Genomic DNA, 13,779 nt, shown 5'->3' with positions numbered 1-13,779 from the left:
ATTTATGAATTTTAAATTTTTCAAAATAAAGGGCTCCATGGAGCTCAGTCTCCAAAATGCCCTACTCGCTTTCAACGAGACAGGGAGCTGTACAATTTCCATAAGTATAGATAAGCACGAACTCCATTATATCTGGTTTGGGCTTGGGACTTGAAGTCATAGCAGCACTGATATCAATGAATGTTGCAACCTTCAGATTTGTATATTCATAAGGCAGTGACACTGACAAAGCAATGTTACATTGCTGGTGTGTGTTCAACATATCAAGAACTTGTGAGTTCCAGTTAAGGACGTCAAACGTCAAACTATAAGCTTTCTCAACTACTCACTCCGTTCCAAAATAGACGATCCAACTTTGTACTAAAGTTGAGTCATCTATTTTGAAACGGAGGGATACATGCTATTGCGTCTTACTCCCTCTGTAAACAAAAATATAAGAGCGTTTAGATCACTATTTTAGTGATCTAAATGCTCTTATATTTCTTTACAGAGGGAGTACTAATGAATATTCAACTGTTCCATTACTAAGAAAATAAACATATATATGTAACTTGTACATTCCTATCATTTTATTCTGAAAATGGATAGGTACGTCAACACACGAAATCAATGATCTAGTAACTCAGTATAGTAAACCTGTGGCAGCCTCCATCCTAATAACTCTTAGGCAACCAAATAATTTGCATAGCCTGAAATTTGTAAGTTCCTGGTTCGCAAAATTGAATCTGTCTGAAATTAGCAAAAGGAGCTTTCCCTAGCCCATTAAGAAGATGACACGGTAAACAACAACAATGGTCATGGACTGCAAAGCAACCACTTCAAGACACCTGACAATATTTGCTATAGACACCTACCTATATGAAAGCTAATTTGATCCTTTTGTTATAACATGATTATTTTGGTCAAAATAAAATTTTCACATTGTGGGGCAATTTGCACTTCTCAAATATGCATATGGTCTCTGGAGAGATTCGATCATACAGGCAAAATTAACTCGTTATACTGCAGAACCACACTAGTGTTAGAAATTTGCAACATTACAACTGTCGGGCACACTTCTACAAAGGCAATTAGACAGCACTGACATCTTCAAGCATAAAGCAGAGGCCAAATATACGATGTTCCAGAACCTATGTTGTGAATTGTGATTAAGCATAAAATTAAGACAAGGCACGCAAGAGATGTTCAACAAACACTATAAATACTAATGAACATTACGCCAAAGTGCGAAATAGCATCACCATCTATGCAAAAGATCTGTGTCTTGGATATAATATTTTATCTTAAGATCATAGCAATATCATGATGTTACAAACACAGTGACGGTTTCAAACCACAAAGTGAACTATTAAAGTTCAATACAATATATGATATACAATACATATCAAAGAATATACTGTGTGTGAAGATGCAATGATGTGCTTCATAACACCAAAGTTGTAAATTATTACCCCCAAAGCCACAAGTATAGTAGAACAATTTGAAATAACTCACAGTTTCCATGTCAAGGATGATTACAGTGGTGGTACATAAGGGAACTTGACAAACATCCCTAGTCAGCCATTTTGTTCAATCGATGAATCATACTCCTGGCAAGACGATTCCCAGGGTCAATCTTCAGAACCAAACGCAGGTCCTCAGCCCCAAGCCTATATTTCTCACTGCTCTCATATAAGAGAGCACGTTGCACTAGCACTGTCACATTGTCCTTATCTTGCTCAAGCACCTGCACAGTACAAACCAGTATAACTAAAAGTGGGGAGATCTACTATTAGGTAGAGGTGCCATTGTAATACCTTCGAACAGTCAGCAATAGCCTTCTTGTACTCGCCGACCTCCTTGTAGGACGAGGCCCTTGATGACAACACCTCTGCAATACCAGCATTTTTCCCAGTCTTCTCGATGAGCAGAACAGCCCAAGACAACCATTTGATAGCATCAGCATACTGCCCACCCTTGTAATTATCCATTCCTTTTGCCTTAGCAGCAGATGCCGTCAACCCAGACGGTGGTGGCGGTAATCCCTCCAGCTCTGTGGTTGTGCCACTGCTATCACCACCACCAACATACTCCGACTCCACGTCCACCCAACCATCCATCTCACCAAACATGTCACCGCCACCATTACTCGCCGCAGAAGCAGTTGGTGCAGATGCGGACGAAGGAAACAGCGTGTCAAAATGATCCACGCCAGAGTTCACCGCTGCAGAAACAGGCGCTGGAGCGGGTGCAGGCGGAGGCGTAACATTGGAAGGCTTCGTGGCACCAGAACTCTGGAAGCCACTGGATCCAGCGCCGGCTTTCTGGAAACTACTGAATTCAGCGTTGGCGCCCGAACTCACGCCCTGAAACACGCCAAATCCCTGATCCAATTTGGCCGAACCTGCCTGCTTTGCAGCATTCATAGACCCAGGCTTCGCCGCGAAGGGATCTATGGAGCCGAACGGATCCTTCTTCTGCGCCATGGGCTGTGACGCGGTCGCCGGCGCCATGCCCGCCGGCTTCATTGGCCGGCCACCAACCCCATAACTACCAGAAGCTATCGGTGCCCCGGTGGTTTTCGGGAGCGTGCTCGCCATACCGCCCATCGAGAAGGAAGAGCTGTTGGTCCTAGGATTAGCGCTTGAAGGCTTGGAGGGCTGGGCCGCTGCTGATCTGAGGGGCGCGTTGGACTGGGCTCGGGTGGATCCAAGCGCCGGCCCGAGGAGGTCGCTGAAGAGGTTGGGGTTGTTGGACTGAGGGAGGCCGATGCCGGAGGAGGGCGCAGTGGCGGACCAGCTCCGGCCGGAGATGTCGCCGACCATGGACACAGGCCCGGATCCGAGCGCCGCGGCGGCAGACGGGGATGGCTGATGAGTCCAGGACGTCTTCACCGGCTGGTGTGACCATGTGTTTGTGGTGGTTGGCCTCGGTGAAGGGTTGGTGGCGCCGCCTGGCCTCTGGTCGCGGAGGGGGCGGGAGGTGGAGGAGCGGGAGGGGTTGGCCCCGAAGTCAAACTGGTAGGAGTCGAAGGAGGTTGTGATGGGACGGGAGGAGGACCGGTCGCCGGAGTAGGAGTTCATTGTGGCCGGAGACGGGAAAGATCTGCGAGGAGAGGAGAGACGAGGCGATGGGGGTGGCTCTCTCGTCTTATTTTTTTTATTTTTGTTCTTTTCTGGTGCTTCGTTGTTTCAGTGGAAGCTGCGGTGGGAGCATTATAGTGCCAGCAAGTGCGTTGTCGGGCCTGGTTGGGCCTCGCTTTATCTTATGGTAGGTAGGTAGTTAAAGCGCGTGAACCACCAGGGTGGCCGGCACCCGGGCTGGGCCGTAAATGCTACTAATTTTCACCTTTTTTCTCTTATATTTTTTAAAACCACTTGAGCTTACTCCTACCCCTTAAAAAAACTTGAACTTATTCCTCTCTGGTTAAATGATGTAACTATTATCGTGTTCCAATAAAGGTAGAAGATCTTTGTTAAGAAAAGAGAGTGAACATATCCACTCTGGTGCTTTCCTTGTGCGGCGCACTCTATGTCGTCTTGTATGCGCTCATGTTATCATTCAACCTTGGCAAGAAAAGGCATATAACAAGACTTTGGGATGTGGCGTGTGTAGGAGATGGTCGGATAAAGATAAGGAGTCTCAAGAGAGGGTGCAACAGCCCAAAGTAGTACCCTATTAAGTTGTTGCTTGTTATTTTATTTTTTGCATTATCATGCCATCATATCATCATGCATTAAACTTGAATTAAGTATATTTAAACCCGAAATATTGAATTACTCCAAACCTAATTTAATTTTGCCTTTTCATTTAATAAGGAAAATTTCACCATTTCCCTTTTTGGTGTTTGGTAATACACTAGTAGAAAAAACGGCCTAATGTTCAGCTCATTAGTCTCGGTTTGTATTTAAGCCGGCACTAATGTGATCATTAGTGGCGATTCCAACGGCTAGGCGGGCCACTCTCATTAGTACCGGTTCGTGGCGAACCTTTAGCACCGGTTCGTGGCACGAACCGGTGCTAAACAGAGTGGTGGCAGGATGTTGTCAGTCTGGGGCCCCTTCAACACCTTTAGTACCGGTCCGTGCCACGAACCGGTACTAAAGGTCGTTCTATATAAACCCTTCGTCCACCCGCGATCGAGCTCGCTCTGTTTTTCCCATTCCCCTCTCCTCTCTGTTCTTCCCCTCTTCCTCGAGCTCATCACACATTTTGCCCAAATTTTGTCAAGATTTGAAGGCCCCCATCCATTCCTGATCACAAAGGTAAGAAACTTTGTCATTTTCATCTCTCATTGCTAGATTAGCCCTTGCAATGCTTTATATAGTGATTAATTTGTGGGTTTTAGTACTTTGGGAGGAATTATATGTGGTAGTTTATTTGATTTATATGCAATCTGAGCTCAAAATAACTCTTAGTTTGCATATGTAGGTGTGGTTTACTTAGTGCCTTCCCGTCTCTGTCCTAACCACCGTCGATCGTCCGTACCGTCCCATCGTCGGCACCACTTTATGGTGAGCCTCTTGTTCTTATCTTTTTTATATAAAAAATCATGTTTGTGTGGTTTAGATATATAGTTACTTGTATAATTATCTTACTCGTACATTGTTTGTTATTCATAGTGCCATGGTTTTGATATCCGTCCCCGTCAACCCTCGTCCGAGTTATGATTCGGATGTGGTATATTCTTTTTTATAACTATTTGTTGCATTTCGTGTTTATGACAAATTATGCCCATCAAGTTGACATAGATATTTTTATCTAGGAGGTATTTGAGCCGGAAATTCCAACCGACCCAATTGTCGAGAGGTTAAATTTAGTTGAAAGAGAAAACGAGTATTTGAAAGAAAAATTGAAAAGAATTGAGGGGGAGAAGATGGAATTGGAGTTGCATGTTGCTGATCTCGTCGATGATCACAAGATCAAGATGGAGAAAATGCGCTTGAAGATTAGAAAGATTAAAAAATATGCCATTGATAGTGAGGCTTGGTATCATTATGTTGTTGGATCAATTGTTACCTTAGTTGCGATCTTGATCGCATTTTTTGTTGCATTTAAATGCTTTAGCTAGAGAGTTATTTGTATGTTTGTTTTATGAGAATAAGTGTTGTATGAACTTGTATTAATTTGGTCTATTCGGTGTTGTGTAATGAAGATGAGCCGGCAATGGATGTACGATGACCGATGCTCTCCCCAGTTCGTTGATGGTGTGCATACTTTTCTGCTTGCGGCTGAGGCAAACAAGCGGGCGGATGGTTTTATGCCTTGTCCATGTGTTGTCTGTAAGAATGATCACAATTACTCTAACTCAAGAACCATTCACGTCCACCTGTTTGAGTCTGGTTTCATGCCCCACTATAATGTTTGGACCAAGCATGGAGAAAGAGGGGTTATGATGGAAGACAATGAAGAAGAAGAGGACGACGAGAGCTATCCTGGCCATGGGTTCTCTGAATACGATGATACAACAATGGGGGGAGAATCTGAGCCGGCAATGCAGGAAGAAGCTTAGCCGGCAATGCGGGAAGAAGCTGAAGAAGAGGCATCAAATGAGCCAGCTGATGATCTAGGTCGGGCCATTACCGATGCAGAGAGAAACTGCGCAAGTGAAAAGGAGAAGAAGAAGTTGCAGCGCACGTTAGAGGATCACAAGAAATTGTTGTACCCGAATTGTGAAGCTGACAAGAAAAAGCTGGGCACCACACTGGAATTGTTGCAATGGAAGGCAGAGAATGGTGTATCTGACAAGGGATTTCGAAAGTTGCTGGTAATGTTAAAGAAGATGCTTCCAAAGGACAATGAATTGCCCGAGAGTACTATTGGGTTTCGTAGTAATTTCAAAATTTTCCTACGCACACGCAAGATCATGTGATGCATAGAAACGAGAGGGGAGAGTGTTGTCTACGTACCCACGCAGACCGACTGCGGAAGCGTTGACACAACGTAGAGGAAGTAGTCGTACGTCTTCACGGTCCAACCGATCAAGCACCGAAACTACGGCACCTCCGAGTTCGAGCCCACGTTCAGCTCGATGACGATCCCCGGACTCTGATCCAGCAAAGTGTCGGGGAAGAGTTCCGTCAGCACGACGGCGTGGTGACAATCTTGATGTACTACAGCAGCAGGGCTTCGCTTAAACTCCGCTACAGTATTATCGAGGACTATGGTGGCTGGGGGCACCGCACACGGCTAAGGAATAGATCACGTGGATCAACTTGTGTGTTCTAGGGTGCCTCTGCCTCAGTATATAAAGGACTAGAGGGGGGAGGCTGGCCGGCCAAGGTGTGGCGCGCCAGGAGAGTCCTACTCCCTCTGGGAGTAGGATTCCCCCCCCCCCCCAATCCTAGTTGGAATAGGATTCGCGGAGGGGGAAAAGAGAGAGAGGGGGCCGGCCACCTCTCCTAGTCCTAATAGGACTAGGGGAAGGGGGAGGCGCGCAGCCCATGTAGGGCTGCCTCTTCTCTTTTCCACTAAGGCCCATCATGGCCCATTTAGCTCCCGGGGGGTTCCGGTAACCTTCCCGGTACTCCGGTAAAATCTCGATTTCACCCGGAACACTTCCAATATCCAAACATAGGCTTCCAATATATCAATCTTTACGTCTCGACCATTTCGAGACTCCTCGTCATGTCCGTGATCACATCCGGGACTCCGAACAACCTTCGGTACATCAAAATGCATAAACTCATAATATAACTATCATCGTAACCTTAAGCGTGCGGACCCTACGGGTTCGAGAACAATGTAGACATGACCGAGACACGTCTCCGGTCAATAACCAATAGCGGGACCTGGATGCCCATATTGGCTCCTACATATTCTACGAAGATCTTTATCGGTTAGACCGCATAACAACATACGTTGTTCCCTTTGTCATCGGTATGTTACTTGCCCGAGATTCGATCGTCGGTATCCAATACATAGTTCAATCTCGTTACCGGCAAGTCTCTTTACTCGTTCTGTAATACATCATCCCGCAACTAACTCATTAGTTGCAATGCTTGCAAGGCTTATGTGATGTGCATTACCGAGAGGGCCCAGAGATACCTCTCCGACAATCGGAGTGACAAAACCTAATCTCGAAATACGCCAACCCAACATGTACCTTTGGAGACACCTGTAGTACTCCTTTATAATCACCCAGTTACGTTGTGACGTTTGGTAGTACCCAAAGTGTTCCTCCGGTAAATGGGAGTTGCATAATCTCATAGTTATAGGAACATGTATAAGTCATGAAGAAAGCAATAGCAACATACTAAACGATCGGGTGCTAAGCTAATGGAATGGGTCATGTCAATCAGATCATTCTCTTAATGATGTGATCCCGTTAATCAAATAACAACTCATTGTTCATGGTTAGGAAACATAACCATCTTTGATTAACGAGCTAGTCAAGTAGAGGCATACTAGTGACACTTTGTTTGTCTATGTATTCACACATGTATTATGTTTCCGGTTAATACAATTCTAGCATGAATAATAAACCTTTTATCATGATTATGAGGAAATAAATAATAACTTTATTATTGCCTCTAGGGCATATTTCCTTCAGTCTCCCACTTGAACTAGAGTCAATAATCTAGATTACACCGTAATGATTCTAACACCCATGGAGCCTTGGTGCTGATCATGTTTTGCTCGTGGTAGAGGCTTAGTCAACGGGTCTGCAATATTCAGATCCGTATGTATCTTGCAAATCTCTATGTCTCCCACCTGGACTAGATCCCGGATGGAATTGAAGCGTCTCTTGATGTGCTTGGTTCTCTTGTGAAATCTGGATTCCTTTGCCAAGGCAATTGCACCAGTATTGTCACAAAAGATTTTCATTGGACCCGATGCACTAGGTATGACACCTAGATCGGATATGAACTCCTTCATCCAGACTCCTTCGTTTGCTGCTTCCGAAGCAGCTATGTACTCCGCTTCACATGTAGATCCTGCTACGACACTTTGTTTAGAACTGTACCAACTGACAGCTCCACCGTTTAATGTAAACACGTATCTGGTTTGCGATTTAGAATCGTCCGGATCAGTGTCAAAGCTTGCATCAACGTAACCATTTACGACGAGCTCTTTGTCACCTCCATATACAAGAAACATATCCTTAGTCCTTTTCAGGTATTTCAGGATGTTCTTGACCGCTATCCAGTGATCCACTCCTGGATTACTTTGGTACCTCCCTGCTAGACTTATAGCAAGGCACACATCAGGTCTGGTACCCAGCATTGCATACATGATAGATCCTATCGCTGATGCATAGGGAACATCTTTCATATTCTCTCTATCTTCTGCAGTGGTCGGGCATTGAGTCTTACTCAATTTCACACCTTGTAACACAGGCAAGAATCCTTTCTTTGCTTGATCCATTTTGAACTTCTTCAAAATTTTGTCAAGGTATGTTGTTTGTGAAAGTCCAATTAAGCGTTTTGATCTATCTCTATAGATCTTTATGCCTAATATGTAAGCAGCTTCACCGAGGTCTTTCATTGAAAAACTCTTATTCAAGTATCCCTTTATGCTATCCAGAAATTCTATATCATTTCCAATCAGTAATATGTCATCCACATATAATATCAGAAATGCTACAGAGCTCCCACTCACTTTCTTGTAAATACAGGCTTCTCCAAAAGTCTGTATAAAACCAAATGCTTTGATCACACTATCAAAGCGTTTATTCCAACTCCGAGAGGCTTGCACCAGTCCATAAATGGATCGCTGGAGCTTGCACACTTTGTTAGCTCCCTTTGGATCGACAAAACCTTCTGGTTGCATCATATACAACTCTTCTTCCAGAAATCCATTCAGGAATGCAGTTTTGACATCCATCTGCCAAATTTCATAATCATAAAATGCGGCAATTGCTAACATGATTCGGACAGACTTAAGCATCACTACGGGTGAGAAGGTCTCATCGTAGTCAACCCCTTGAACTTGTCGAAAACCTTTTGCGACAAGTCGAGCTTTGTAGACAGTAACATTACCATCAGCGTCAGTCTTCTTCTTGAAGATCCATTTATTCTCAATTGCTTGCCGATCATCGGGCAAGTCAACCAAAGTCCATACTTTGTTCTCATACATGGATCCCATCTCAGATTTCATGGCTTTAAGCCATTTTGCGGAATCTGGGCTCACCATCGCTTCTTCATAGTTCGTAGGTTCATCATGATCTAGTAGCATGACTTCCAGAACAGGATTACCGTACCACTCTGGTGCGGATCTCACTCTGGTTGATCTACAAGGTTCAGTAGTATCTTGATCTGAAGTTTCATGATCATTATCATTAGCTTCCTCCCTAACTGGTGTAGGTGTTACTGAAACAGTTTTCTGTGATGTACTACTTTCCAATAAGGGAGCAGGTACAGTTACCTCGTCAAGTTCTACTTTCCTCCCACTCACTTCTTTCGAGAGAAACTCCTTCTCTAGAAAGTTTCCGAATTTAGCAACAAAAGTCTTGCCTTTGGATCTGTGATAGAAGGTGTATCCAATAGTTTCCTTTGGATATCCTATGAAGACACATTTCTCCGATTTGGGTTCGAGCTTATCAGGTTGAAGCTTTTTCACATAAGCATCGCAGCCCCAAACTTTCAGAAACGACAACTTTGGTTTCTTGCCAAACCACAGTTCATAAGGCGTCGTCTCAATGGATTTTGATGGTGCCCTATTTAACGTGAATGCGGCCGTCTCTAGAGCGTATCCCCAAAACGATAGCGGTAAATCAGTAAGAGACATCATAGATCGCACCATATCTAGTAAAGTACGATTACGACGTTCGGACACACCATTACGCTATGGTGTTCTGGGTGGCGTGAGTTGCGAAACTATTCCACAATTTTTCAAATGTACACCAAACTCGTAACTCAAATATTCTCCTCCACGATCAGATCGTAGAAACTTTATTTTCTTGTTACGATGATTTTCAACTTCACTCTGAAATTCCTTGAACTTTTCAAATGTTTCAGACTTATGTTTCATTAAGTAGATATACCCATATCTGCTTAAATCATCTGTGAAGGTGAGAAAATAACGATATCCGCCACGAGCCTCAATATTCATCGGACCACATACATTTGTATGTATGATTTCCAACAAATCTGTTGCTCTCTCCATAGTACCGGAGAACGGTGTTTTGGTCATCTTGCCCATGAGGCACGGTTCGCAAGTACCAAGTGATACATAATCAAGTGGTTCCAAAAGTCCATCAGAATGGAGTTTCTTCATGCGCTTTACACCGATATGACCTAAACGGCAGTGCCACAAATAAGTTGCACTCTCATTATCAACTCTGCATCTTTTGGCTTCAACATTATGAATATGTGTGTTACTACTATCGAGATTCAACAAGAATAGACCACTCTTCAAGGGTGCATGACCATAAAAGATATTACTCATATAAATAGAACAACCATTATTCTCTGATTTAAATGAATAACCGTCTCGCATCAAACAAGATCCAGATATAATGTTCATGCTTAACGCTGGCACCAAATAACAATTATTTAGGTCTAATACTAATCCCGAAGGTAGATGTAGAGGTAGCGTGCCGACTGCGATCACATCGACTTTGGAACCGTTTCCCACGCGCATCGTCACCTCGTCCTTAACCAATCTTCGCTTAATCCGTAGTCCCTGTTTCGAGTTGCAAATATTAGCAACAGAACCAGTATCAAATACCCAGGTGCTACTGCGAGCATTAGTAAGGTACACATCAATAACATGTATATCACATATACCTTTGTTCACCTTGCCATCCTTCTTATCCGCCAAATACTTGGGGCAGTTCTGCTTCCAGTGACCAGTCTGCTTGCAATAGAAGCACTCAGTTTCAGGCTTAGGTCCAGGTTTGGGTTTCTTCTCTTGAGTAGCAACTTGCTTGCCATTCTTTTTGAAGTTCCCCTTCTTCTTCCCTTTGCCCTTTTTCTTGAAACTAGTGGTCTTGTTGACCATCAACACTTGATGCTCCTTCTTGATTTCTACCTCCGCAGCTTTCAGCATTGCGAAGAGCTCGGGAATAGTCTTGTTCATCCCTTGCATATTATAGTTCATCACGAAGCTCTTGTAGCTTGGTGGCAGTGATTGAAGAATTCTGTCAATGACGCAATCATCTGGAAGATTAACTCCCAATTGAATCAAGTGATTATTATACCCAGACATTTTGAGTATATGCTCACTGACAGAACTGTTCTCCTCCATCTTGCAGCTATAGAACTTATTGGAGACTTCGTATCTCTCAATCCGGGCATTTGCTTGAAATATTAACTTCAACTCCTGGAACATCTCATATGCTCCATGACGTTCAAAATGTCGTTGAAGTCCCGATTCTAAGCCGTAAAGCATGGCACACTGAACTATCGAGTAGTCATCAGCTTTGCTCTGCCAGACATTCATAACATCCGGCGTTGCTCCTGCAGCAGGCCTGGCACCCAGCGGTGCTTCCAGGACGTAATTCTTCTGTGCAGCAATGAGGATTATCCTCAAGTTATGGACCCAGCCCGTGTAATTGCTACCATCATCTTTCAACTTTGCTTTCTCAAGGAACGCATTAAAATTCAACGGAACAACAGCACGAGCCATCTATCTACAATTAAACATAAACAAGCAAGATACTAATCAGGTACTAAGTTTCATGATAAATTTAAGTTCAGTTAATCAAATTAATTAAAGAACTCCCACTTAGATAGACATCCCTCTAATCCTCTAAGTGATTACGTGATCCAAATCAACTAAACCATAACCGATCATCACGTGAGATGGAGTAGTTTTCAATGGTGAACATCGTTATGTTGATCATATCTACTATATGATTCACGCTCGACCCTTCGGTCTCCGTGTTCTGAGGCCATATCTGTATATGCTTGGCTCGTCAAGTATAACCTGAGTATTCCGCGTGTGCAACTGTTTTGCACCCGTTGTATTTGAACGTAGAACCTATCACACCCGATCATCACGTGGTGTCTCAGCACGAAGAACTTTCGCAACGGTGCATACTCAGGGAGAACACTTCTTGATAATTTAGTGAGAGATCATCTTATAATGCTACCGTCAATCAAAGCAAGATAAGATGCATAAAAGGATAAACATCACATGCAATCAATATAAGTGATATGATATGGCCATCATCATCTTGTGCTTGTGATCTCCATCTCCGAAGCACCGTCGTGATCACCATCGTCACCGGCGGACACCTTGATCTCCATCGTAGCATCGTTGTCGTCTCGCCAAGCTTATGCTTCTACGACTATCACTACCGCTTAGTAATAAAGTAAAGCATTACATCGCGATTGCATTGCATACAATAAAGCGACAACCATATGGCTCCTGCCAGTTGCCTATAACTTGGTTACAAAACATGATCATCTCATACAATAAAATTCAGCATCATGTCTTGACCATATCACATCACAACATGCCCTGCAAAAACAAGTTAGACGTCCTCTACTTTGTTGTTGCAAGTTTTACGTGGCTGCTATGGGCTTAAGCAAGAACCAATCTCACCTACGCATCAAAACCACAACGATAGTTTGTCAAATAGACTCCGTTTTAACCTTCGCAAGGACCGGGCGTAGCCATACTTGGTTCAACTAAAGTTGGAGAGACAGTCGCCCGCAAGCCACCTATGTGCAAAGCACGTCGGGGGAACCGGTCTCGCGTAAGCGTACGCGTAATGTTGGTCCGGGTCGTCTCGTCCAACAATGCCGCCGAACCAAAGTATGACATGCTGGTAGGCAGTATGACTTATATCGCCCACAACTCACTTGTGTTCTACTCGTGCATATAACATCTACATAAATAACCTAGGCTCGGATGCCACTATTGGGTTTCGTAGTAATTTCAAAATTTTCCTACGCACACGCAAGATCATGTGATGCATAGCAATGAGAGGGGAGAGTGTTGTCTACATACCCACGCAGACCAACTACGGAAGTGTTGACACAACGTAGAGGAAATAGTCGTACGTCTTCACGATCCAACCGATCAAGCACCGAAACTACGGCACCTCCGAGTTCGAGCACACGTTCAGCTCGATGACGATCCCCGGACTCCGATCCAACAAAGTGTCGGGGAAGAGTTCCGCCAGCACGACGGCATGGTGACGATCTTGATGTACTACAGCAGCAGGGCTTCGCCTAAACTCCGCTACAGTATTATCGAGGACTATGGTGGCTGGGGGCACCGCATACGGCTAAGGAATAGATCACGTGGATCAACTTGTGTGTTCTAGGGTGCCTCTGCCTCAGTATATAAAGGACTAGAGGGGGGAGGCTGGCCGGCCAAGGTGTGGCGCCAGGAGAGTCCTACTCCCTCTGGGAGTAGGATTCCCCCCCCCCCAATCCTAGTTGGAATAGGATTCGCGGAGGGGGAAACGAGAGAGAGGGGGCCGGCCACCTCTCCTAGTCCTAATAGGACTAGGGGAAGGGGGAGGCACGCAGCCCATGTAGGGATGCCTCTTCTCTTTTCCACTAAGGCCCAATATGGCCCATTTAGCTCCCGGGGGGTTCCGGTAACCTTCCCGGTACTCCGGTAAAATCCCGATTTCACCCGGAACACTTCCGATATCCAAACATAGGCTTCCAATATATCAATCTTTATGTCTCGACCATTTCGAGACTCCTCGTCATGTCCGTGATCACATCCGGGACTCCGAACAACCTTCGGTACATCAAAATGCATAAACTCATAATATAACTGTCATCGTAACCTTAAGCGTGCGGACCCTACGGGTTCGAGAACAATGTAGACATGACCGAGACACGTCTCCGGTCAATAACCAATAGCGGGACCTGGATGCCCATATTGGCTCCT

The 13,779-nt window shown here is 44.5% G+C and overlaps 1 protein-coding gene across 1 annotated transcript; it reads right to left on the bottom strand.

Moving 5' to 3' along the window:
• Positions 1-1,245: 1,245 nt before the first annotated feature.
• LOC125551718 (Tetratricopeptide repeat (TPR)-like superfamily protein) lies at positions 1,246-3,195 on the bottom strand. Its single transcript, XM_048715014.2, has 2 exons — positions 1,797-3,195; positions 1,246-1,726 (listed from the first exon to the last, which is right to left on the bottom strand). The coding sequence occupies exons 1-2, from the start codon at positions 3,060-3,062 to the stop codon at positions 1,553-1,555; spliced, it is 1,440 nt and encodes a 479-aa protein (XP_048570971.1). The 5' UTR covers positions 3,063-3,195; the 3' UTR covers positions 1,246-1,552.
• Between the last annotated feature and the right edge of the window lie 10,584 nt (positions 3,196-13,779).

This window comes from Triticum urartu, chromosome 4A (assembly GCF_056163025.1).
Source record: "Triticum urartu cultivar PI428250 chromosome 4A, HENAU_Tu73, whole genome shotgun sequence".
Classification (NCBI taxonomy): domain Eukaryota; kingdom Viridiplantae; phylum Streptophyta; class Magnoliopsida; order Poales; family Poaceae; genus Triticum; species Triticum urartu.
The sequence above is the reverse complement of the archived record's forward strand: the minus strand, read 5'-3'. Positions and strand labels throughout refer to the sequence as shown.